Raw genomic sequence first — 27,721 nt, forward strand, 5'->3', positions numbered from 1 at the left:
ATTTCTTTGCCCTGATAAAGTCTTTGACTGAACTGGCAGGGTGTTTTGGGTCATTGTCCTGATCCAATATGAAGTCCTTTCTAATGAGTCTGGTGGCATTTTCTTTAATATTGGTAGCCAAGATGAATTTGTACCCTTCCAAATTCATTCTGCTACTGCCATCATTAAGTCATCATTAAAATGAAGAGGTCCTGTTCTAGAGACAGCCATGCATGTTGCCCATACCATCACCTCCACCAAGCTTTACAGATGAGGCTGTATGCTTGTAGGATCATTTGCAGTTCCCTTTTTTCTCCACATTTTTGATTTCCAATCACTTAAAGGTTAATCTTTGTCTCATCGGTCCATCAAATCAGTTCTAAAACTCTACTGGCTCACATTTGTGAAGAATCTTACTTTTCTATTTTTGGTGCTGATCGGAAGTTTGCATATTGCTGTGTGTAATTCTGTGTCAAATTAGTAGATTGACAGAGCATCACCCAGCTATGTGGAGGTTGTTGGTAATTTTACAGACATATATTTTAGGGTTAATTTTCACAGCTTTTATTATTTGTATGCAGAATTCTCAGAATCAGAATGAGCTTTATTGCCAGGTATGTTCACACATACGAGGAATTTGTTTTCGTGACAGAAGCTCCGCAGTGCAACATAATGACAGCGACAGAACAAAAAACATCATAAGGAATTAAAAAAAAAAAATACAAATAGGTAGGTAAGGTATGACAATATACAAATTGATAATGTATGGTAGGTATAATACAATGAGCATTATGTATGTACAGGTATATTATGTGCAAAAAAATTAAGTGTACGCTAAGTATGTGTGTTAGATAAATAAGTGTATGTGTATTTAAATATAAACAGTGTAGTGTGTTCCACAGTTATTATCAGCTGTTCATAAGATGGATTGTCTGAGGGAAGAAACTACTCCTGTGTCTGGTCGTTCTGGTGCTCAGTGCTCTGTAGCGTCGACCAGATGGCAACAGTTCAAAGAGGGAGTGTGCTGGATGTGAGGGGTCCAGAGTGATTTTAACAGCCCTTTTGCTCACTCTGGATAAGTACAGTTCTTGAATAGAAGGGAGGGTTGTATCAATGATTCTCTCAGCAGTCCGAACTACACTCTGTAGTCTTCTGAGGTCAGATTTAGAAGCTGAGCTGAACCAGACATTTACTGAAGTGCAGAGGATGGGTTCGATGATGGTGGAGAAGAACTGTTTCAGCAGACCCTGTGGCAGGTTAATCTTCCTCAGCTGACGAAGGAAGTACAACCTCTGCTGGGCCTTTTTCACAATGGAGTCAATGTGAATGTCCCACTTCAGGTCCTGAGAGATTGTGGTCCCCAGGAACCTGAATGACTCCACTGCAGTCACAGTGCTTTTCAGGATGGTGAGTGGGGGGAGTGCAGGGGGGTTTCTCCTGAAGTCCACGATCATCTCCACTGTTTTGAGTGTGTTAAGCTCCAGGTTGTTGAGAGTGCACCAGACAGCCAGCTCTTTAACCTCCTGTCTGTAAGCAGACTCGTCACCGTCCTGAATGAGGCCAATGAGTGTGTTGTCATCTGCAAACTTCAGGAGCTTGACAGAGGGGTCCTTAGATGTGCAATCGTTAGTGTACAGGGAGAAGAGCAGTGGGGATAGAACGCAGCCCTGGGGAGCTCCGGTGCTGATTGTACGGGTGCTGGATGTGTTATTTTCCCAGCCTCACTAGCTGCTGCCTGTCTGTCAGGAAGCTGTTGATCCACTGACAGACAGAGGTGGGCACGGAGAGCTGAGTTAGTTTGGGCAGGAGGAGGTTTGGGATGATCGTGTTAAAGGCCGAGCTGAAGTCCACAAACAGGATCCTCACATAAGTCCCCGGTCTGTCTAGGTGTTGCAGAACATAATGCAGTCCAATGTTTACTTCATCGTCCACAGACCTGTTTGCTCTGTAGATAAACTGAAGAGGACCCATCAAGGGTCCAGCGATGTCCTTCAGGTGAGCCAGCACCAGTTTTTCAAATGACTTCATGACCACAGACGTTAGAGCCACAGGCCTGTAGTCATTTAGTCCTGTAATTTTGGATTTCTTTGGGATGGGGATGATGGTGGAGTGTTTGAAGCATGAAGGGACTTCGCACAGCTCCAGCGATCTGTTGAAGATCTTTGTGAAGATGGGGGCCAGCTGGTCAGCACAGGATTTCAGACAGGCTGGTGTAACACAATGTGGGCCTGGTGCTTTTTTCCTTTTCTGCTTCCGGAAGACCTGGCGCACCAAATCCTCGCTGATCTGTATTGCAGGTGTGGGGGAGAGGGGGGATGCAGGAGTTGTGAATGGTGAGATCGCTTGATTGGAGATGTGTTCAGGGCGGGTTGCAGGAGTTGTTAATGGTGTGAACGGTTGTTTGGAGAGGTGTACAGGATGGGTTGCAGGAGTTGTGAATGGTGTGAATGGTTGTGTGGGGAGGCATTCAGGGCAGGTGATGGGTGTTCTTTCAAACCTGCAGTAAAACTCGTTCAGATCGTCTGCCAGTCGTTGATTCTCCACAGTGCTGGGGGGTGGTGTCTTGTAATTGGTGATCTTCTTTAGACTTTTCCACACTGATGCGGAGTCGTTCGAAGTGAACTGAGTCCTTATTTTTCCAGAATAATTCCTCTTTGCCACTTTGATCTCCACTTTGATCTTTCCAGTGTGTATTTAGCCTGTTTATACAAGACATTGTCCCCCTCCATGTAAGCATCTTCTTTGGCTTGACGGAGCTGTCTGAGTTTTGCAGTGAACCACGGTTTGTCATTGTTGTAATTTAGTTGAGTCCTGGTAGGAATGCATATATCATCACAGAAACTGATATGTCATCAACTACTGTTGTTTTTCTCAGCCAATCAGGTCATTATTGGTTGCTGATGTTGCTGGTAGTTTCCAAACTTTTGATTTCTCCATGCCCTTTTTTTTCCTATAGTTTTGTCTTCCTCATTTCTTTTAGCATCCAGATTACTTGCTTTTCTTTCAGAGTCGCCTTCCTCGTCTTCCTCCTGGTTTGTGTGTGTCATCATCGAATGCAAGACTTAGAATGCAGACGTAATGGATATAACTGATAAGACACATTCACTGCTTTTATTATCTGAAGAATTAATGCAACAGGACACAGCTGAACACTTAGAAACCTGTGAGGCAAATGTTACAATACTTCTGCTCACATCAGATAGGGGATGAAACTCTAAAATGCTGATCTTCTTAGCTGGTAAAACATCTTTGTGTTGAATCACCCAACAATAAAATGTGACATTCTGTAGTTTTGTCTCATATTCATCTTTTAATCATATTAACTGTCTACTGTATATATTCTTTACTGTTCCAATACTAATGGAGGGCACTGTATGTGAAACTATGGTGCTTATATTTCTCAATATACAGCAATATATGCATTGACAATATGGCTATATATATTAATACATACAAATATACTGTATTTAAAAATAAAGACAAAATACTTCTAAAATAATCTGATATTCATGAATATTGATCCTTTTTGATTATATATATTGCACATATATGTCCCCATATAAATGTGAATGTATGCACACACACACACACACACACACACACACAAACACACACACACACACATACACACACACACACACACACACACACACACACTAATGGAATGAGTACAGAAGATTTCTAGATTTCAGAAATGTTTTAATGAGGATACATTATCATTTACATTTTGGGTGTGGTATTTAAAACATTGCATTTTGGTTGCAGTTAGATAATTCTGCAGGACAACGTTTTAAAATGTATTAATTAAAATTTAATGAATAAAATTCTGCTTGAGAAAAGACTATGGTAGGCCTACTTGAATCGACAGATGGCGCTAATGCGCCTGGCGTTCGTGCGGAAGAGAAGAAATGCGGTGACGTATTACGCAAAGTGAGCGTCACTCTGACGCTCAGATGTAGGCGCAGTTGGGCACGCGCGCAGGGAGACAGGCCCGTCGAGGAAACAGCATTCAAACAATAATTATGAATTCAAACGTCTTGTTTTTTGCACATATGTAAAGATAGACCATTTTTTAAGCTCTCGTATGATAGTTGGAGCAGGTGCTAATAAGTGCAATCATATTTGCAAACAGTAGTAGCGAAAAGTACAAAGTAACCGGCTTTATGCGATCAGGCGGCTAGGCCTCACCTGGCCCGTTGTGTCTCGGCTCAAGCATGCATCCCTCCTGGGGCGCTTACGGAGGTGGACCCCAGCCTCCTCCACACTTCGGCCCGCGGCCTCATCAGTTTAGGGGAGCACAGCCTCCAGCAGCAGGAGGAGGAGGAGGATATGGGGCTCCGTCTCTTCCAGCGTCGTCAAATTTCTCTAGTTTACACGAACAGCATTTACAGCAAATGCAGCAGCTGCAGCAGCTCCATCAGAAGCAGCTGCAGTCGGTGCTGCATCACTCCGGCAACACCAGCAGCGGCAGCGGGCCTCCGTACTGGCAGACAGGCCCCAACAGCTTTCAAGATCCGTCCGCTCCGAGAGGTCCAGCCGGCCCACCTCAGCCCCAGCTCCAGCCTCAGCCTCCGCCGCCAGACGCGCAGCCTCCAGCTCCCGAGCCTCCTTCATCTTCATCACCTGCAGTGAAGGCTCCAGCTCCAGCACCTCAGGTTAGCGAAGCCAGTGCATCGTTGGCGGATGAAAAACCCGACTTTTCGTCGATGTCTTTGCAGGCAAGCTTCTGTGGCATGGTTTATTGTTAATCTGATGTTGTTTTATTAATACAGTAACTCCTTATGCAGCACATTATATCTCCGTCTTGTATAGATCACTTATTATACAACATAATTTACATAGTTCTTTTCAACATTTATGTTAATACGTCAGTTGGCACTTCCTAAATTTACTGAATGTCATGTGCCTGTTGTGATATATCATACACCATCTAAAACATCACACTAATTAGCATACTTTTTATATGGCTTTATATTATCTTGACTACAATTGTTCTTTGATTTGTCAAAATGAACAAGCATGAGTTTGTTAATCTGAACAGATTTGGGGGGAAAAATACACTTGCTGACAAATGGATGTTCAGTGAATGGGTGCCGCCAGAATGTCCAAACAGCTGATAAAAACATCACAATAATCCACACAACTCCTGTCCATCAGTTAATGTCTTGTGAAGTGAAAACAGTTTTTGTTCTGAAATAAATACATCAATTAAATACATTATTTCCAGCAAAAATGTGAGTTATGCTTTTAAGTAAAAACACCCATTATAAAACATGTAGCTTTTCACTTTAAAATGTTAATTGATGGACTGGAGTTGTTTGTGTGGGTTTTCTTTTGTTTATTTTTTTTTAACAACTGTTTGGACATTTTGATGGCAACCTTTCGCTGCATTTACTTTTAGTCATTTAGCAGACGCTTTTATCCAAAGTGACTTTTTTTTTTTCCTCTCTCTCAGAGGCTCCATAGTGAGCAAGTGATATAATACTGCATTTCTCCAAATCTTTTCTGAGGAAGATACAAACCTCTCTGTTTGTTAGCTTGCCATGATACTTTGGAATTACATGAGGTGGTTATGTTTTCCAAGGAAACATAATTTTTTTTTCTTTCTGCATTTTAAACAGCCACAATATTTACTTATTGTAAACTAATCATCCAGCAGATAATATTTTCCAAGCAGCCCCCGTTACTGCACAGTTTGCTTACTTTCACTATTCCTTAAAAGTATGCAATCTTGTGTAAAGTAAAATAAATAAGTACTTTGGAGTTTGTAGCAGAATAGTAGGCAAGTGTTGGGACATGCCACTGTGTCATAATTGTATTTTGAACTGCACTTTTGCATAGTTATGTGAATCCTTTCAACATAAATTGTCCTGCCAGTTATCATATCATAGTTAACGTCCTCACATACACACTAAACCTTTTCAGTAAATTTACTTTATGCTACAGTTATACCTAGTTGTTATAACCTTGTTGATTGGTTCATAAAATAATTATTTTCTCGTTTGAAGTCAGAGCTGTAGGATAGGTAATAGTGTTTCACAAATAACTTTATTATTTTAAATTGAAATTTTTATTTTATTGTAACAAGTTAGCTTCTTTGCTTGTTCATTATTGAATAGTCACACTGCAAATGTATCACTGTTGTATTGTGAGATATTCATGTGATTCTTATTTGATTTGAAGGAATATGGTTAATCAAACATTATAGAAATATTTGTAGCGTTTGTATTAATTGTGTACAGGAGCAGCAGGAATATTGGTATCAGCAGCACCGTCAAAATTTGCAGAAGCTGAAAAACGAGAAGGCTAAGCAGAATCAAAATTCATCTAATGGAAGCAATGCTCCTGCTCCACCGCCTCCAGTTGAACCCCCAAAGAGCACCCCACCACCCCCACCTCCCAAAGAGGAACCCCCTCCTCCCCCACCACCAGAGGAATCGAAGGTAATTTTTTTAATTCCAAGTAATATATACAGTAGTGTTTTGTTCATGTATTGTATGTACAGTAGTCAACATTTGAAGTGGATCAAAAATGTATAAAGTTGTCCTAAGACAAGAATGCATTTTAGGACAACTTTGATGAAAGGTTTTAATCCACTTCAAATGTTTACTAGTGTGTATGTATTTATTTACCTTTTTCATATTTAATTGATTACTGATATTTATTACAGCCCAGTGGGATCACTGATACAGGAGACCCAGCTGAAGCAGCACGTCTTCAGCAGCTGCAGGCGGCAGCTGCCCATTGGCAGCATGTACAGCATCAAAGGGCCAGCATTCAGTACCAGGCACTGATGCAAGAGCATGCTCAACTACAGCATGTCCTGCAACAGTACCAGCAGGTTATTCAGCAGCCAGCACATCTACAGGTGCAATATTTGTGTTCTATTTACTCTATTAGTGGCTCTTAATTTGCGTGGTGAGCTTAGAAAATATTTTGGTATAGAGCAAAAACATGAGAAAATGCACCAAAATAACTATCATTTTAATATGGTTGTTTAATTCTATCCACCAGACAATGCCCTTTGAGATGCAATTGCAACACTATGAAATGCAGCAACAGCGATTTGCTCCCCTATACCAAGAGTGGGACAGGCATTTTAATTTGTGGTTGGAACAGTTTCAGTCATACCCACACAAAGACCAGCTACATGATTACGAAGCCCAATGGAGACAATGGCAAGAGCAAATGAATTCAACTTCAGCTCATCTGCAAGAGCGAGTCACATCTTTAAGAGCTATGCAGCATCAGTATGGTACAGCTCCTTCATATGGGGGCTTAATGGGACCATATGGGCAGCATCGACTCCCTGGACCAGACGGAAACATGCATTTAGCTAACCGAGGGCTTCCATCTATGCCTCCACCAGTTAAAATGGATGCCATGCCGGTGCCTTCACCACAGGTCCCACCACCATCTGGACCGGTTATTCCACATGGGCCATCACCTGCAGAACCATTCCCCTCTCCTGGGTCAAATTCTGTCTCTGAAACATGTAAAACTGCTGGACCACCTGGACTAGGAGTTCGACCTCCTGGGCCCCCTGGGCCTCATGGGCCCCCTGGGCCTCATGGGCCTCATGGGCCTCAAGGAAGATTTGATGGCCCAAGGTAATGCATTTAAGAAGAATCATGATTGCACACATTATTAGCACATTTCTGGAGCTACATTACTGATTTTTCATATATTTTCTTTTTCAGGTTTGATGGTCCTAGAGGCCCACGGTTTGAACAGCCATTCCAGCAACGGTTTAGTGCACCACCTAGATTTGACGGTGGTCAGCGATTTAACCGACCACCCAGAGGTAATCCTCCTCACCCTGGTCCTCCAGCAAGACCCGAGAACCCCCCTAGGCTGAATGCACCTACACGATTTGAAAGACCCCCTGTACCTCCTCAACAACCAGGGTATGGAGCGCAATCCAGTCCTGTCCCTGGGGTTCAAACAAAACAAACATCAGAAAAACCTGATGCACCACCAGTTGCCCAATCTCAAACAGGTCCAGAAAAAAACAAAAGTGTTCAAGATCAAAATATCAAAAAAGATGGGGCTTCCACTCGTCCATCACTGACAGATGACATATTGGACTCAGTGGATGGATTTTTTATCCAGAGTGGACCCATTCCTCAAACTAAGGATACTGACAATACCATTGCTGATACTGCAAAGCAGGATAAGGTAAAAGAAGATACTGCTAAACCTTCCCTACCTACAAAAAGTCCAAATACCACCAACACAAACTCTCAGAAGCTAAGCTCACAACCAACATTCTCTAAAACCAACAATGTTTCTAACAGGCCACCACAACAGGCAAAGCCTCCTCATGATAAGTTTAAAACTGATACACCTAAGGAGGCTCCTAGGGGGCCACATGTGATGAATCAAACGGGTCCACCGCAGGTAACCAGAGGAAGGGGCCAAGGGCCAGTCCCTCTCAGAGGCAGGGGCCGTGCACGTGGCCGAGGACAATACGGAGGACAAATGGTTGATCCCAACTGTCAGAGAGAAATTATGTCAGAAGATCCCTATGACCATCAGCAACCAGAAGACATAACGCATGGAGAGGACCAGGATTCGGCTTGGAGAGACCCCTCTTTGGAAGGTCCTGGAGAAATGGATGACCAGGAAGCACCCCATGAGATGTGGCATCCAGAGGAGGAACACTTCCCTGAAGAGTACTATAAAATGCCTAGAGAGAGAAGACCTTCAGTGGGTCACAAGGAGCACCCAGAGACCACACATCCAGATGAAAACTGGGAAGAAGAACCACAAGAATACTGGGAGGAAGAAGATCCATACTGGACAGAGAGAAGACCCCCTATGTATGGTAGACCTCCTTTTCCTCCAGGTGGCCCCAGAAAACCCCCTTTTCATCCTCGATTTATGCTTCATGGTCCAAGGCGCCCCCCTCCTCCTGGTCCCGCACATGGACCTCCTCACATGGGACCACGCGGGATAATGGGACCACGGTTCAGACGTGGTCTAGGCCCATGGGGACCACCACCACCCCGCCATGACATGATGGAGCGAGACATGAGACCACCAGCACCTCATGAAATCTTAGCAAGGGAACCAGCAGGTTCTCTTGGATATGAAGAAGAAATGGACAGAGAACCTGGATGGGTTCATCCTCGAGGGAGAGGGCTGAGACGTCCTCCTATGCCTCCCCATGAAATGGAGATAAGACGACCTCCCATGAGACCCCCAATCCCAAGGGAGAGGTGGCATGTCCCTCCACCCCATGAAGAAGAAAATTACGAAGAAGAATACCCATATGGTGCTGAGGATGATACGTACAGAAGGCCAACTCATGAGTATCAAGATTACGAACAAGATGATGAGTGTTACGGTTCTCGTGAGGAATGGGGCAGGGAACAACTTGACCAAGACTTTCCACCACGTCGCCCCCCAGAGCACATTAGAGAGGAGCATTGGCTAAAGGGAAGAGAAAGGTCATTTCCATATGATGATGAGAATCGGTATAGAGAGGAGCGGAGAGGACCACCTTATCAGGAATGTGACAGGGAGCCTCCTTATCACTCTCGTTCTGAATGGGAAAGAAGTCCACCCCCACCAGCGAGAGATTACTCTCATCCAGTTGGTGAAACGGAGCCCCATTATGAACATAACACAGAGCCGCTAGCTGGCCTGCCTGCACCTCAAGCTCTGGATCCTCCACTTGAGCAATCTTCACCTAGTGCAACTAAAACCGTACTTGCTCTTTCTCAAAGGCAGCATGAGATCATTCTCAAAGCTGCCCAGGAATTGAAATTGATAAGGTAAAAGGAGTTCTCATCAGTGTACCATTAATTAAACATCACTGAAGTCATATAGTCCAACTGGCTGAGGTTTAAATATTAACTTGGGTGACATGATTGCTTATAGAGAGCTCCAGGAAAGCAATAAGGTTTTGGGAGAAGCTTCAAACACGGAGTCAGCCGGGTTGCCTTCAGAACTTCCCGCTGGAATTCTTGGATTAGAAATTCCACCTGAAGTTAAAAGTGCTCTGCAGGTATTCCAACCTTGAGTTTCAAATTTCACTCCTTGATTCAGAAACTAATCAACAATATTATAAGAACGTTGTGAAAAACTACTGATTGCTTGACCATTTCTTTTTCTTAAAGGCTACCAATTTATTGTCAGAAACGGGACAGACTAATCAGTCTTTGGAAGCTGGTTTGCCCTCTTCAAATCAATCTACAGGCTTCCTTCATTCTTCATCTCCTGCCCCTACAGCCTCATTTATTGCTAAAACAGTGGACTATGGGCATGGCCGTGGTCAGTACATGTTCTACCTCTCAACTGTTTTAACTCTTAACTGTATTTAGACACTACATTTGGGATTTTTATTAAGCAGATGCTGGTGCAACAGTGGAAAGGATTTCTTATGGAGAGAGGATTGTGTTAAGGCCTGCTCCACCGCCATCTGAGCGATCTTATGAGAAAGGTTGGTTCTGTTTGGTGTATACGAAGGAAAACTGTGTTGGTTTATTTTAATTCACATCTGTTATCAATCTCTTTCCTTAATTAGAATTGCTTGGCCTCAGAGACCCATACTATGACAGAAGAAGTGACCCATATGGTGGTCCCAGAGATTATGACAGGGATTGGGAGAGAGATCCGTACAGGGAGAAACCACATCTGGATTATGAGAGAGACCGATATGAAAGGGACCGTTTCTTGCGAGAAGATCGGTAAGTACTTCCAGACCATACTGCTGCCTCCTTTTTTACAGTTGCATATGTTGAGTTTTATACATATGCCCATATTACTTAATTTACTGGTAAACATTTCCTTATCTACATTAAAATGTCTGTAAAACAATTTGGACTAGAAAAAAGTATGGCGGCATTTGAAATGTTCTTTTAATAAGGGTTTTTTTTTTTTTTTTTTGTATGTCTGGTTTCAGACCTCCACTTGGGCCTCGTCCCGGACACAGGGACAGAGAAAGAGATCACCCAAGCCGCTCAAGCAGGGATCGTGAGGTTTATAACCGAACAAGCTATGACAGGTCTTCCTATGAAAGGAGTCTTGAGCATTATGACCATGGATCTTCAAGCTATGGTAGTAAGTGAATTATAAAAGAATCCATCTCTTTATTTTTAAAGTAGTGCTGTCAAATGAATAATAGCGATTAATCGCATTCAAAATAATTTTTTGTTTACATAATATATGTGTGTGTACGGTGTATATTTATTATGTGTATATATAAATACACACATTTTGGATTCACCAGTAATCATTTGACCACTATTTTAAAGTTTAAATACTTTCATCTTTGATGTAACTCTTCTGTAAGAACTCTACTGTTGATTACACTATGGCTTAATCAAACAATCTTTGTTTGTTTGAACAACCTGACCAACTCAACACAGCAACATTGGCTCAGCTAATGTTGTGACTTGAGATGAGCATATTTGTTTGTCCAACCAAAGGCAGTGTTTGCCATAAATGTATTTATTTGTGAATTGAGTGAATTGAATTTACCATAAATAACTGAGTTATTAAGCTTGAAAAGTTGAGGACCGTGTAAGATACCTGTATTTCTTGCTCAGGTGATCGGAGGAGCTATCCAGATGAGCGCCCTCCACCACCCACATCCCTGCCCCCTTCTGCTCCTGTTGCACCTCCTCGTGTGGAGAAGAAACCAGAGACAAAGAATGCTGAAGACATCCTCAAACCGCCAGGTCGATCAGCTCGGCCTGACAGGGTATGCTACAATTATCTTCTGGATCTCCTTTTGAATAATCATCTTCTGAATACCATACTCACCGTTTTCTTCTTTTCAGATTGTGGTCATCATGCGTGGGTTACCTGGAAGTGGCAAAAGTCATGTTGCAAAGCTTATTAGGGTAATATGCTTTGTTTTGTCTCCGTATTTGCTGCTGAGCTTAACGTTCATGTTATTTTTTCCTCAAACATGTTGGCCTCAGCTGTTCCTGATGGTAAACTTGGAGAAACAAACCTCAGCCTTGAGGGTGGATAAGGGAGTTGGTTTATTGTCTTGATTATTGTTGAAATGCTTGAGATGAGATGCTCTGAGCTTAAGTGACTGGATATAACCAAAAACTTGATTTTTGATCAATTTACTTTATTTAAATGAATCCAAGTAAATTTGCTTTTGTTGATGTAGGATAAAGAAGTCGAATGCGGTGGTGCGCCACCCAGAGTTCTTGGTCTAGATGATTATTTCATGACTGAAGTAGAAAAAGTTGAGAAGGACCCTGATTCTGGGAAGCGCGTCAAAACCAAGGTTTGTTCTGTTCGTCATTTATTTCAAATGAGAAATCCACTCACTTCCCTCAGCTGCTTGTGCTAAGCTTTCTGACCATCTTCATCAGGTTCTTGAATATGAATATGAACCAGAAATGGAAGATACTTATCGAAGCAGCATGCTGAAGACATTCAAGAAAACACTGGATGATGGATTTTTCCCCTTCATAATACTGGATGCCATCAATGATAAAGTGAAGTACTTTGACCAGTTCTGGAGTGCTGCTAAGACGAAGGGTTTTGAGGTAAGCTTCCTTGGCATTTCAAGTAAATTTAAGTTGTTTGCTTGGAATGAATGACATGGCTAGTCTGTAGATATCTGCAGAGCAACTTTTTATCTACCTAACTGTACTATAACATTTTTTTTATTCTCAGGTGTACTTGGCTGAAATCACCACTGATCACCAAACATGTGCAAAGAGAAACATACATGGACGAATACTAAAGGATATTACAAAGGTAGTTTCTTTAATTTGATTGTGTTTGGAGTTTGAGCCTGCCGTTTTTGTTCCGTTTGCTCCGTTGATCTGCAGAGTTATATGATATAGCTGTACAGAAGCCTGGCTAATAATATGCTTGTTGCACACAGCTGGCCAGTGGCTGGGAATCTGCACCACCACATATGGTACGACTAGACATCAGGTCTCTACTGCAGGATGCTGCGATTGAAGATGTAAGTGTTTGATGACACCCATTATGTTCATTAAAGTAATTGTAAATGATTTTCTTTATTCTGGTTCCCTTCTCATATTAACAAAAAAGTGCTTTTGTGCTAGGTGGAGATGGAAGACTTCAACCCATCTGAAGAAGAACCAAAATCTGATGTGAAACCGGAAGACGATGACGAGACTGATCTGGTAGGACTTCTGTTTTCATGCATGCTCCTTTCATCTAACAATTGGAACTGTCATTATTTAGTTGCTTTAAACGTGAAACCCAGTTTTTCAACAAAACAAGGTATGTATTCGAAGCATGCATCAAAGTCACAGACTTTCACAGTCACTATCTGTGACGGGGTTATTTGGGATAATTGCAATCCATATTCTCATTATGGATTATTAAATGCTTTCACAACAAATAAATCGGCAACAGCAAACGTCACTAAAGGCAGTGACTTGATTTTCTTTGAAGTGCATGAAAGTCCTCGATCACGTTTTGCTGAAGTCTTTAAATACTTTGTAATTGTATATATAATGGAGGATATTTGTACATTTGTCCTAAATATTCATATTAATGGATCTAAACAGTTTAGCTAACTAAAATATTTTGCTTGCTGTACATTTAAGACTTAATGTCTTTACTAACTGTTTAACCATTAGAGTCAAATTTATGGATTAGGAACAACTATAAAATAGACTGTATTATAAAGTCTTCCTGAATATTTGTTAATTTTGCTTTTGAGAAGCCATATGGAACTCAGGTTAGTGACTCAAAAAGTGGTTTGGCTGCACTGGGATGTAGTTTTGAGTAGCTTTAATTATATGTAAGTCATCTTTAGTTTGCTGTATTCTAGATTAAAAGTATGCAAGAATGTCCCTTGATTTAGCCGAGAAGGACACCAAAATGATATGTCTTGCTGATGTTATAGTGGAGTTCCTAATATGGACCTTTTATCATGGGACTTGAATTTGAATGCAAGACTTCCTGAAAGCTTCTCAGTTTTGTCTTGTAGGAAGCTCTACACAAGTCTTATCTTTGTGGCTTATAATAAAACAAAGTGAGTGAAGACCTTAACCTTTAATCATCCTTTGGGGTCAAAATGACCCCAATGGATTTTTCCTTCATTTTTTAAAAGTGTTACCTTCATCGCAGGGGCATGAAACTCGGTGACATTTCCTAAATCATCTATCTAAACATGCACAAAAAAACTGGGCTTGATTTGGTTGTTCTAAAGGTGTGTAAAAAAAAATTTACCTTTTAAGGTCTTTGGGGTCAAAATGACCCCACATTGAAAATGAATGGGAAAATGCAAAAAATGACTTTTTAAAATTTTGTTTGTCAAAAAAATAAAACTAAATCCATTATAAATCTGAAAATTTCTACAAATAAACCAAGATCTGGTCCTAGAGCATAAATAAAAAGTAGAACGAACTTTGTATCTCATACACACACACACACACACACACACACAAACACACACATGTATGTGACTGCAACAGAGAGCATTTTTACAGAAATTGGCAAATAAAATTAACTAAACTGGCATAAATCTAAAATTTTTTACATTTAATTCAAGGTCTGGTCCTAGAGCATAAACCCAAAGTGGAACAAACTTTCTATCTCATACACACACACACACACACACACACACACACACAAACATACGTATGCCACTGCAACAGAGAGCATTTTTATAGAAATTGGCAAATAAAATTAACTAAACTGGCATAAATCTAAAAATTTTTACATTTAATTCAAGGTCTGGTCCTAGAGCATAAACCCAAAGTGGAACAAACTTTCTATCTCATACACACACACGCACACACACACACACACACAAACATACGTATGCCACTGCAACAGAGAGCATTTTTATAGAAATTGGCAAATAAAATTAACTAAACTGGCATAAATCTAAAAATTTTTACATTTAATTCAAGGTCTGGTCCTAGAGCATAAACCCAAAGTGGAACAAACTTTCTATCTCATACACACACACACACACACACACATACACACACACACAAACATACGTATGCCACTGCAACAGAGAGCATTTTTATAGAAATTGGCAAATAAAATTAACTAAACTGGCATAAATCTAAAAATTTTTACATTTAATTCAAGGTCTGGTCCTAGAGCATAAACCCAAAGTGGAACAAACTTTCTATCTCATACACACACACACACACACACACACACAAACATACGTATGCCACTGCAACAGAGAGCATTTTTATAGAAATTGGCAAATAAAATTAACTAAACTGGCATAAATCTAAAAATTTTTACATTTAATTCAAGGTCTGGTCCTAGAGCATAAACCCAAAGTGGAACAAACTTTCTATCTCATACACACACACACACACACACACACATACACACACACACAAACATACGTATGCCACTGCAACAGAGAGCATTTTTATAGAAATTGGCAAATAAAATCAACTAAACTGGCACAAATCTGAAAAATGTCACATATGCAACATGGAACAAGCTTGTAATATATATTCTATAATATTCTGCTTGTTCTTTCACATGTTTATTAGCCATGTGATTTATAAAAAAAGTTGTTCTGTGTACCCTTCACTCCTGTTCATTACAGTTTATTGGTGCTGTTGTTTTGTATTATATTGGTTTATTTACTTTTAAAATTCATCTTGTTCTAAAATCTCTTGTTCTAAAAAAATAAATAGTTGTTGATAAATAATTTTCTGAAATAAATAGTGTGTGATTATCACGTCATAGTGGTGACTTGTAATGTTTTTTTCAAATGTATGTATAATAATTTGCAAAAGCAGATAATTCAAAATATATTAGAAAACAACAACAAATTCTAACTCTGACAAAACTACAGATTTTTTTATGTATTTCAAAATGTTTAAATAAATATTCACAAAATATATATCATAAAGTTGTGAGGAGAAGTTGAAGCATCAAGAAAAATGAAGTGAAAATGAATGAGTCTCTATAGCACTCTAGTGGATACATGTGGCCATTGCACTTTAATTCCTAACCCATAAGAAATAAAGTTTTTTGACTAACCTTTAGATGGCAGTATTCTATCCCTAACACAAAGAGCAATGTCCAGAAACTATTTAGATTTAATTAAGATCATCATTTAAGTGATTTTTTCTTTAAAAAATCATTTTTCATGAGCCAATTTATGGCCTAGTTATGTAATTGTGCAGTAAATAGGTAAAAAACTTCAAAATTTCCACAAAAACACAGCATAAATGTATAGTTGAGAAGTAAATAAAAAAAATGATATATAGTTTTCCATATAAAAAATGTATATTTCCTTATGCAATCGCTTTTTAAAAGTTTGGGGTAAAAATGACCCCAAAGACTTTAAGTGTTGTCCTTTTTTAGGAGTGATTAAAGGTTAACCAAATAAACACCACTATTGTTCATAAAATATCAGTATAATATAAATTATAAAGGCTGCAAAATTTCTTGCCATAGCCTGTTTCTTTTTATTCTTTGATCATTGCTAGTTTTACCTAGGGTTAATGAGTTGGAATTACAGTAGAAATGTAGTAACTGTGTAATGCAGTGGATAGTCATACAATATTGTAAGAATGCAAGGACGCGCTTACATAAGGCATTTAGATGAACTTTAACAGATGTTGGTCTATCTTTGCAATAAAGACTGGGGTTAAAGAATAGCTGAACTGAATGGTGGCCAAATTGGAAAAACACTTAGCCTTTCTAAACTAAAAAAAAAAAAAAACATGATTTTTGTCTGTTTTAGACAGTATGATTAATGTGTTTTTTTTTTTTTTTACTTTGCATTACGTTTTGAAAAAGTTCATGCAAACTTAAGCATTTTTAGAAAGTTTATCCTTTTATACATTGAAGACAAATAACATCCAGATTTGTTACCATCTATTTAGTTTTTTGATGTCTTGTTAAAATTAAACTGCCAGACTTTGTAAACTAATATGAAAGTCCTAGAATTTCAGCATATGGCTTGGTTTGGCATCTGAATGAAACCTGGCTTTGAAATTAAAGGCCAAAGCATACAGTGTTTGTCATTGCAGCTGCCAAACACAAGAAATTTTGTTTAAATTTTCATTATTTTCTCAACATGAGGGCCTTTCGCACCGCTATAGTTCCAGAACTAAATGTACAGTACTAAAGTACTGGGACGGTTTTGCACGAACTATTTCGCAGTACTATTTAAAGGGTTGCATTCGCACCAACACTGTGTTCTAGGAAGTAATGTAAGCCGGTCGACTGCGACGTCATTTGTGCATGGCGTTCAACAACACAAAAAAATAATAATGTTAACTACAAGAGGATGGAGGATGCTGTTATCGGAGCTGTGTTTTTGTTGCATCGCGCGGGTTTCATAATAATGGACGTAGAATGTCAACGTATACGTAAAGTGATTGAAAAAATGGAGAGGAGGAATAAGAATCTCCAACGACAACTGGCAGTGCTACATTTGTTACAAGTGTCTGCACTTCAGTGTTTGTCCAACTATCGCTGTTCACCATACTTGTGAGACACGTTGACACAATGTTTATAGTATGTTTACACAGCGTTTTAAATCGTGGTGGGTGAGGGTGTTTTCGAACTCGTCTGGCCAATGAATGTCTACTTACCAGTTGAGCTGGTTAGACCCTGCTCCGGAGTAGGAACTAATTAATTTCTCAAAGGCAGTCCAGTACTAAAATCGCACCCAGTTCTTTGGGGAAAACACCAGAAGGTGGGTAGTTCCACAATTAGTTCTGGTACTATGAAAGGTTCCTGTGGTGCAAAAGGCCCTATGGTCATATCATTCCTCTTTAATGGTGTCTGTATCAGTCATGGAAACCTTCAAAAAGGCTTTTATTTCTGTGCTATTGTCAGGACTCCTTACTTTTCACTGATAACACTGATTATATTTGAAACTTAAAACACCTGGGATCTTAGAGACAATTGTTGAGATCTTTGTAAAACACTAGATCTCTAACAACCTGGCTGTTCAGTTTGATACCTTGTAACACTTATTCAGATCTTTAAAAATATTGGCAATATCAGTGATCAGTGTATGTGTGTGTATATATATATATATATATATATATATATATATATATATATATATGCTTACAAAATAGGCAGCATACATGTTAACTTTATATATTTTTTTATTCAGTGATTTTAAATTGTTTATGATACTTGGTCAATTATGCTCTTTTTATAAATTGATACAACCTTTTATGATAACACAAACATCACTTGGGACACTTCCAAGTGTGTTTTGAGTGTTCACACTCTTATCAAAGAGAGCCTATACACGGCTTCAAACTTTGTCATGATTGATTGCAACTTTGTGTATGTGTATTTTAATATTTATATAGTTCTAAATCTGGCTGAAATCTGACTTTATTAATGTGATCTGTACTTTGTAGTAGTGCTGGGTGGTAAACCGGTTCATACCGAAAACCGGTGTATATTTTCTTTACGATGTTAATTTTGAATATACCTCCGTACCGGTGTATTTAATAATTACTCAGTGTTCGGAACGAACGTTATGCTGCACCGTGGCCGTGAGACACTGTTTCAGACGGACCCTTTACAATGTTGCACTTCTAAGCAGCGACTGCGAGGCGTGGTGAGGGTACACAGCAGTGCTCTGGTGTTACGTTATAACGCCTGTTTCACTCACAGTCCGTCTGCAGTGTGTATTAACTGATTCTAGCTGCAAGAGGTTGCGGTCCGTCAGTGCGTTCAAGAAGCAGTGCTCTGCAGCAGTGCAGCGATTGTTAACATACTGAGTCTATTTGTGCTGTGCTCCAGCGCTGAATTAAAGTGAGAGTGCATTGTTCGTGGGAAAAATGAACATGGATTGACATGTAAACGCAGTCACATGGGTTTTTGGCTAGGTTTAAAACAAGAAAAAGAGCACTTTTAGATAAACAAGGAAAACAATATATATGTTTACTTTTATGGAAGCAGAAAAACAAAGTTCATTAAGACCCGTGGGATTGCTTGTGATAAAGATTTAAATGCAAAATCCATGAGACTGTTTCTGTCTGTGGTGTTTTAATTTTAAATATTTTAACAAGAAAAGTAGGCTAATTATTGTGTTTAAATGTTTTGCCGCTTGCTTGAGCAGCTTATTATACAAACCTAGAAGTAAAATGCATTAACAATGCATTGTTTATATTTATTGAGTTTAAACTAATGTCTATATGAAAGATTGTTACAGTTCTGTGATAAAAGACTTACGATGCTGAAAAAAAAAATATGAAATATATGAAATCAAAACAATGAACAAATGTTGTTTGTGGACTAAACAGACGCGGATCAGTAGCGGACTACAAACACGTCCTGTGTGAAAGCACAATGAGTCCGTGCTGCGGACTGCATATGCACCGCAGGCAGATTATGCATATATAATATCCATTTTATGCAAGAGCTGTTGGGCTAAAATTTCCGCCAAAGGCGGCAACACGAGCAATTTGCTCCAGCACCTTAGCCGCAAGCACTTCTTGGAATATCAGCCAGCAGAAAATGCATTTTACACCTGATTATGCATGAAAAAAAAAAACCCGTCATAAACCGGTATAATTAAAAAAAAAAAAAACGGTATATACATTTTTGGTCAAACCGCCCAGCACTACTTTGTAGAAAACATTTATGGTTGTAGAAGCTTTATATATTTATATTATATTAGCTTTACAATATTTAAAGGGGTCATGAACTGCCTCTGTTTTTTATTTTGTACTTATCTACGAGTTATCATGTTATCAAGATTTAAAAAAAAAAATGCAATCTGTTTATATATTGATCACGTAATTAAGTTACTCACACTTGTTTTGTGACTACTGTCGTTCTGATATAATTGCACAGCATCGTCTATTAGGTGTAGTCTTTCTGAAAATCCCACTTCAAATTGTGCCTTGTTTGAAAACAAATACGTGGTAAAGTAAGGTGATCAAAGGACCTAGTTTTTACTGATGCTGTCTGGATCTTCATTTAAAATAGTTAATTCACTTTTTCCTAACATTGGATTCAGAAGGAAGGCAATGCAAATACTGTTTTTCCACAACTGGGCACTGCACAGCATCTTGTCTTTGGAGCATCTTCATCATTTAATTTCTGCTTAGACCCTCTCGTAAACACTGCATGCGTGAAATGGTGGGTGGGGTTAAACAGGCAGTGATATCGAAGCAGGCATTAATCATCTTCTGCGTAGCCGGTGCTTATCCACACTATTACATCAAGTAGAACATTGCACGAGCTGTTTTAGACTGGCTTTAATATAAGCATTTTTTGGACTGACTTTTCTGAAACTTGTTTTTTTTATAGCGCAGTGGCCTCTTACATGTCAAAATACCAAGGAGATTTTGGTTTCTCAGTTCATGACATCTTTAATTCTACTTAGAAATATTGTAAACATTGTATATAATTCTATATACAATAGGATATAGAATGCATTGGCAAAACTCATTAATATTTGTGCATATATAGTAACATTAAAATCTTTTTTTTGCTGTACTATAACAAACATTTAATGTGGCTTCAGTGTAGATGACTTTATACCCAATTTTGTATAATTGTCTTGGTTTTTGTGTAAACTGTAATACTGATCCCTTAAATTTTAATTAAGTAGTTAGATTTTAGTTTTCCATTTTCAAATCTGAATTTAGTTTTAGTGAGTTTTACGAATTTGTACTTTATATCTATCATTCCTCTATAAATTGAATGTAAATTCCCAGTTCAAAAATTGTTGCATGCCTTATTCTGTATAAGAAGCCACATCATCTCACAGAAGGATTTATTTCAAACTCTCGACTGACGTTATGAAGTGAGTTTGGAGTAAGAGCATGTTATTAAATGTTGTATTTTCACATACTTTCCAATGGAGCAGCATTTACTACACAGAGCCATAGTTCACTTGAGAAGCTACGCAAACAGCTGTCATTATCGCGAACGATTTCTTTGATTTCGTAATTGTAAGATTATATCGTCTTCAAATTTTTATTTATTTTATTTTTTTTGCGTAGCTTGTCAGAGAACTACGGCTCTTTGTCGTAAATGCCGCTCCATCTGAAAAAGCAGGTTATATAGATTTACTACGAATCACAGAACCGGCTTTACTGATAAGATACGCATTACAAAATCCCATTTGATTAATCCGCAAGCCTATGTGAAAGGTCAATGTTTCTCAAACCTCCCAATTTACATTTGTATTTGTATATATTTTTGTAAAATTACATTTGACCCTGAAAAACTTTGTAAATACTGCAGTTTGTATGATTTTTTTTTTTATTATTAACAAAAAAATGAAGATGTGCATGACAGTCGATTTAAGCGTGCAGCCCTATATAAAAGGTAGATGTTTCTCTATCCAAAGATCCAGTGTTAACATTATTTCCTGAGGGCAGGATTGAGAAATACTCTTGAAGGTTGGCAGAGAAGAATAATTTTACATTTAAAAATGGGCTTCATTTCAGTCTTGAGTATTTCCTGTGCATTGTGCTGTTGGCTTTTTGTCTTATCTCATGGTTGACAATTTCAGCTGCAAAAAAAAAAAGAAGAGTTTCTTGGCTTTGTGATTTACTATAAAATTAATGTATGAAGCAGTCAGTTTAGTAGGAATCTGGTTCGTATACACATCATAATGTATTAAAATATGCATGTTCTTTTGTATTCAGTAAACGTTTCCATATCCTGAATAAGGACTGTTTATCAGTTGTTGTTGACTCTGTGACTTATTAATTATCTCTTTTTCAAACTTATTCTCTCATCATCCAAAGCATCCTCATTGCTCCCCAGCCCCTATTATTTCCCTGTCCTCCCTCTGTCACGCTGTCTGTCCCCTCTGTCTCTCATCACCTGAGGATTAACCGTTGGAGTGTCTCTCTGTAATATAGGGATACCTTCCGAAAAGCAAATGGGAGATGGACACATCAGAAGCAAAGCTTGGTGGGTATTTATTTGTAGTTTACACAAAAATATTCATAGCAATATATGTATCTACTGTATGTCGTTGTTATCTTTAATATATTATATATGGTTGTTGTTGTCTTTAATATAATTGTTTTTAATATTTGGTGTCTTATTTTCCTGGGTTGATTAGTCTTTGATATTTCAATAACTGCTTTTCCATCACATTATCATTTTGTTCTCAGGCAGTTAAAGGAAATAGTTCACCCAAAGAATGAAAATTTTCTCACCCTCAGCCTTGTAAGATATAGATGAGTTTAGCTTCACATCACTTGCTCACCAATGGATCCACTGCGGTGAATGGGTGCCGTCCGAATGAGAGTCCTAACAGCTGATAAAAACATGACAGTAATCTACAAGTAATTCACATCACTCCAGTCCATCAGTTAATGTCTTGTGAAGCAAAACGATGTGTGTGTTGGGTTTTATCTTTCAGCAAAAATAGGAGTCCTCTATCCATATTACTTTCACCAGGATTTTTTTTGTTTCTTAGGGTAGGTTTACATGACAACAATGTACAACAAACACAATTTTATTTTATTTTTTGCATACAGGCAACAATGTTTTCGAAATGATCCCTGCCCACAAGTCACTGTTTTCACTAAATCTTTTTATTTACACATGCAATAACAATATCATTATCAACTGTTTCCATTTTTTGTTGAAACCGGTGTCTTCAAAATGCCCTTTTATTATTATGATGGTTTAATCCGCTGTTTGGGCTCTGATTCTGACGGCACCCATTCATCGCAAAGGGTCCATTGGTGAGCAAGTAAAGTTGTGATCACATGAAAGTTAGTATAAATGTCCAAAGTGTGACTGGTTTTAAAAAAAAACATAAAAAAAAACACTAACCCAGCAGTGTGAAAAGCTCTTGAAACTGTGCACATGATGTTCTTCTTTGGACAGCTGTCGATCTTATCACAGTAATAGCTTTTATCTTATTAGTATGTCATTTGCCAGGTTTTAGTAAATAAGTATTCATCAGATGTAGAGTTGATGATGACTTTAGATGCTGCTTTGTCCTTCTAGACAAACTGGATGGTCTGGCGGGTGGAGGCAAGAGAAAACGAGAAACTGATGTGTCTGGCATGGAGGACTTCCTTCAGCTGCCCGATGACTATGCCAGTCGCATGTCTGAACCTGGCAAAAAGAGGGTAATGTGTTGCACATATTTCATAATTTAGCTTTGAATTACTGTTTATAGTCCCGTGTTCATTTTTTATTTTGAATGCTCTTGAGAATTGCAGATTGAGACCCCTCTTTTGAAAAGGCTTGAATAGTTGGTCTGTATTTTTTGTTGTTGTTGTTGGTCTGAACAAGACCTGAATTAATTAGAAATTTTAATAGCTTTTCTTGTTCCGTTTGGGGAGGGTCATGATTTAAACAAACATTTTGTGCTCATTAAACTTGATGATTTTCCAGGTGCGCTGGGCTGATCTTGAAGAGAAGAAGGATGCCGACAGAAAGCGCGCTATTGGTTTTGTAGTCGGTCAGACAGACTGGGAGAAAATCACGGATGAGAGCGGCCAGCTTGCTCAGAGAGCTCTTAACCGCACCAAGTATTTTTAGGAGATTTTGTAATGACATTTGTACAGCATTTATGGTGAGTTTCTAATAATTCAGCTCTTTTGATTAGCCAAGATTGAGAAGATAGAAAGCTAGAGGGACAAATTTTATTTCCTGTTTTGCTAAGTTTTAGAACATCAGCTTACTTATTTACATCTTAAACGTTTTAAGAATGTTTTAGGTATAGATTCCAAATCAAATTCCTTTTGCAGTTATTTCTGAAGTAAAACATTTAAAAATGTTTAGATTGACTGGGCCTTATTCAATAACTGTGTAGAAGTAAATGTGATCCACTATCATTATACATTATATTCTCTTCATTTCTTTTTAACTAGTCATCATCTTTTTTTAGGTCACCAGTTCATGAAATTCTTCATTTCCAAAGTGTACTGCCTGATGAAGAAAGAGCATCGTCTCTTCAGAAACTGGCGATTAGTTGTTGGTCGATCCTGTAGTACACGCAGTGGCCTTCATATAATATCTGGTGTAATGTAATCCCAATCTTATTTTAATAGGTTAAGCATTGTGTGTGGTTTTGTGTCAGTGGTCCATATGATTGTAGGTGATATCCTTACTTTCTTTATTTTTATTCCATAGATCTAATGTGTTTGGGCCTGAAATATTCTTGTAGTTCACACACATGTACACACTCAATAAAGCTTACAAAAGAAGTCTCATAAAACAATCCTTTTTTCACTTTGTTGCTATTAAAAATCTGTCCGTTAAGCTGAATTGTGAAACTTTGGTTTGGTGGATAAGCTGTAATTAAAGATTCGAAAGAAACTCTTCAGATTGATGCTAGACGCATGGCTTGCTTACAAAATAGTTTACTGGTTTCTCATGAGGCAATGTATTGAATGACAGGTCTGTTCCACTGGATAGTTTATTGGCCTGCTTATTTAGTTTGCCACATAAGTTGCCAGAAAACATGGGCATGAATTTAGCATAAAATACATTTGACTTATAGAGTTTGGCTATACCAATGCTTTGTGTCATGAACCTTCCAATTTACATTTTTATTTCTATAGATTTGTTTGTAAAATTACCAGTGACCCTGAAAACTTTTTATATGTAAATACTGCAGTTCAAACATTAGCTTCCGGTCTGATTTTTTTATTATTTTTTCACGCAATATGTTCGTTATACTAAGAGAAATAAGCTTTAATAACAGCAGAGTTCAATATGCAGTTGCATGTATTGTGACACAAACCTCATTGGTTGGAATATGTAAAGCATTTGTTAAGGCTTTAGCTTTTGCAGTGATATTTGGGTTCTTTAATGAATAGACACTGGGTATCAGTGCACTTGCATTATCAAGTTGTCCACCTGACAGTGATGTGCATTAAATGCTCATAAAACAACATTCAACTTCTATATATTCAGACACAATTATTAATGAGATGCCATTAAAGGTAAGTGTGAACAAACTGCAATCCATGATAAATTTACACTACGAATTTATCATATCTATTTTAAATCAGTGTTTCATCCGTATTTAATTGGGTGCTTTAATTTCTGTTACTTTTTTTTGGTAGTTAATGGATTGATTACATATATTTTATTGTCAATTTGAGGACTTGTGAATTGTAGTATATAGTTCACTCAAAAAACACTAGTTGTTTCTGTTGGACTTAACACTATCATCTTTGCAAAACTGTTTTAGTGAAAAATGAATTGAAGTCTATACCTAAAATAAAGGTTATACAGTATGAATTTTCTTCTAGACCTGAAATGTAATTCAGAGGTTGTAGGACTATGGCTCTGTGGTACTTTTTTTTGTCTTTGGAGCTTGATAATTAATGGCTGCTGTCTGTTACTTCAAAGAAAATAGTGTTTTTAGAAGAAAGAATGCCATATGGTTTAGGAGCAAAGTGTGGGTGACTGATTTTTGGGTGAACTATACTTTGAATGAATGCTTAATTTAACAGTTCAACTGCTCCCTCTGGAGTATAAACTTCTAATATTTCTCTTGTTCAATACTGGTAATGTAGTTGTTTTGAAGTCATTAACTATATGGAGAAAGAAAAAAAAAAACTCAAATTACTTGTTGGTTGGCAGCTTAATGAACACCTTTGCAATGGAGAGAGAGAGAGAAAACGCTAACATCAATTGTGTATTGCTACTAACAATGCTTGTCATTGAAACTTGTGGTTGTTGATTACATGCATCTATAAACTTGAAAAAATATATAGTAATTAAAAAAATGTACAAAATAGATTTAACATTTTAAAATTTGCAAAAAATGCATCAAAACAAATGTTAATTTCAAAAGAAAAACCTGATTGCACCATTGAATTTACTTGTTTTGTGACATATTAAACCATCTTCTCAGAGGCAGATGTTGACATAAGGTGCAACACACGTAGTCTGTCATAACCAAAAATTGGTTATTTTAAACTGGTGTTAAAGATATTACATTGCCGTATTATCCCATAAGGTGGTATGCTGTGCAGACTACAATATAGTTAACAGCTTGATTGCTGTCACCTAAAGACCCCCATTAACATGTTGTATTTAGTGCTTTTAATACCTAAAAAAATTATTTGGTGTAATGCAATGTTTAGGCAGATTAAGGTTAAAAAAAAAAAAAAAACTTTTTCACAATGTACATTATTGTTTCTCCTCTATGCCCCACCTTTCTGAAACACATTTTGACAAAGCTCATCGGTCTGAAAAGTGAGGTGTAGGCTGATTGGCCAGCTGTCCAGTGCGTTGTGATTGACCAAATGCCTCAAGCGTGTGAAGGAAATGTTACGCCCTTTAACATTGTGATGTCGTGTCCCGGTGCGACAAGACAAAACCTATAAATCTCATTACAAATTAGGCATTTGTTGCATCCAGTGGGGACAGAATTACTGATTATAATGACTTATACTGTCTTTTTACGTATTGCGTATCGCACAGCGTAAACATAAAACCATGTCTGTTTTTGAGATCAGAGAAATGACAACAAGCTCAACTGTACACTGCTCAAAACTCACGTTTGGATCATCAGTGGCAAATTCTTTAAATATGAAAATGTACTTACAGGCTGTGAGTCAGAGTCTTTGCAAAGTTGGAACTGCCCCCTTTATAGAAACAGCCTTTGAGCACAGCCTTCCCAGGTTAAGGAAACAGTCCTCTGTAAAATGCTCTGCACACATCTGAATATTTGGGTTGAACTGTTCTGGAACAGTTTTGTAAATACAATGTAACCACTGTTCTAGTTGTGTCCTCTTTTGGAAGTACAAAGTAGGTTCACTTTCACAACAAAACAGCATCTCCACGACATGGCGGCAGTAACAATACTACAGCGAGAATAAGTTACTGCCTTCTTTCTTTGTGTGAACATTTGGACGGTGTTATGCAAATCTTCCCATACAGTGACACAGACATGCAAGCGTGTTTAAATGAGGCGTTTTAGGAGGGCGTGGACGAGTTTTAGCTTTTATAAAGAACATCTCTTTGGGTTTTATGGTGTGTTCAAGTCATCTCGTATAAATCGTATTTATGAATTGAATGCATATGAACGCCAATACAATATCGTAAATACCAGTGGGTAGCTCGGGATTTTCTTTAAGCCCCAATCTGTACGAGTTTGGGGCGTGTCAGTGATTAACATGGCGGAATATACAATACTTAAAGGTATTTAGCTGTGATATTGTCAGGCTTTTCTATTTACAGCGCAGTAAGTTAATCGACACATAATATGATGGCATTATAATATAATAACTTATGCAACTTGTAACAAAGTTGGCAGCGGCTTCATAAAATAATTTAAAACAACGAAGTATACCTAATGCACATTTCTTTGTTCATTTTCTAGAACAAGAGTTTAAGAACATTGCTGTATTTTTGTGTTTTTAATTTAAAAAAAAAGTACACCGCCATCTTGCTCTGACGAAAATGACTTGAATGCACATGCCGTCGTAGCCACAACTTCCCACCTCGTGCATACGAACTTCCCAGGAGGACTTGAACGCACCATTAGACTTTAGTCTTTGGAACTAAACTGGGAAGTAAACTGTAACAGTCATTGCGGACAGTAGGCTTCAAAAGCACCATTGCACATGCGCAGGCTGTGTGAAGAACACCGTTGCTACTCGAATCTGTACAATCTGTCAATAAAATAATATAGACATGCTTTATATTGTTTATATATTTTATATATTGGTTATATATTATGGTCCAGATGTGCAATTATTCTAGGCAAATGTTTGTTTGCATGTTTGTTGCAGAGTGGACCATCAGTGTACACTTTCGGTAGTATAAATATAAGTAGTCGGCGCTCTCAGTGTATGCATCTGGATTGCTC

General features: G+C 38.2%; 1 protein-coding gene across 4 annotated transcripts; it reads left to right on the forward strand.

Annotated features, from left to right (window-relative positions):
• Window positions 1–3,901: 3,901 nt before the first annotated feature.
• LOC132107033 (YLP motif-containing protein 1-like) lies at window positions 3,902–24,098 on the forward strand. 4 transcript variants are annotated; one of them, XM_059513166.1, is made up of 21 exons: window positions 3,902–4,697; window positions 6,222–6,422; window positions 6,650–6,847; window positions 6,994–7,589; window positions 7,680–9,758; window positions 9,865–9,991; window positions 10,104–10,257; window positions 10,337–10,426; window positions 10,511–10,673; window positions 10,889–11,043; window positions 11,535–11,689; window positions 11,769–11,831; window positions 12,113–12,232; window positions 12,321–12,497; window positions 12,628–12,711; window positions 12,842–12,925; window positions 13,029–13,109; window positions 21,786–21,837; window positions 22,891–23,015; window positions 23,284–23,464; window positions 23,780–24,098. In XM_059513166.1, the coding sequence occupies exons 1-20, from the start codon at window positions 4,194–4,196 to the stop codon at window positions 23,428–23,430; spliced, it is 5,355 nt and encodes a 1,784-aa protein (XP_059369149.1). In that variant the 5' UTR covers window positions 3,902–4,193; the 3' UTR covers window positions 23,431–23,464; window positions 23,780–24,098. The 4 variants fall into 4 exon arrangements, with proteins under 4 accessions (XP_059369149.1, XP_059369147.1, XP_059369148.1 ...); XM_059513164.1 differs by having other exon boundaries at window positions 3,903–4,697; window positions 10,889–11,046; XM_059513165.1 differs by having other exon boundaries at window positions 3,903–4,697; window positions 10,889–11,046; window positions 23,788–24,098.
• The last annotated feature ends 3,623 nt before the right edge of the window (window positions 24,099–27,721 follow it).

This window comes from Carassius carassius, chromosome 27, assembly GCF_963082965.1.
Source record: "Carassius carassius chromosome 27, fCarCar2.1, whole genome shotgun sequence".
In the NCBI taxonomy this organism is placed as follows: Eukaryota; Metazoa; Chordata; class Actinopteri; order Cypriniformes; family Cyprinidae; genus Carassius; species Carassius carassius.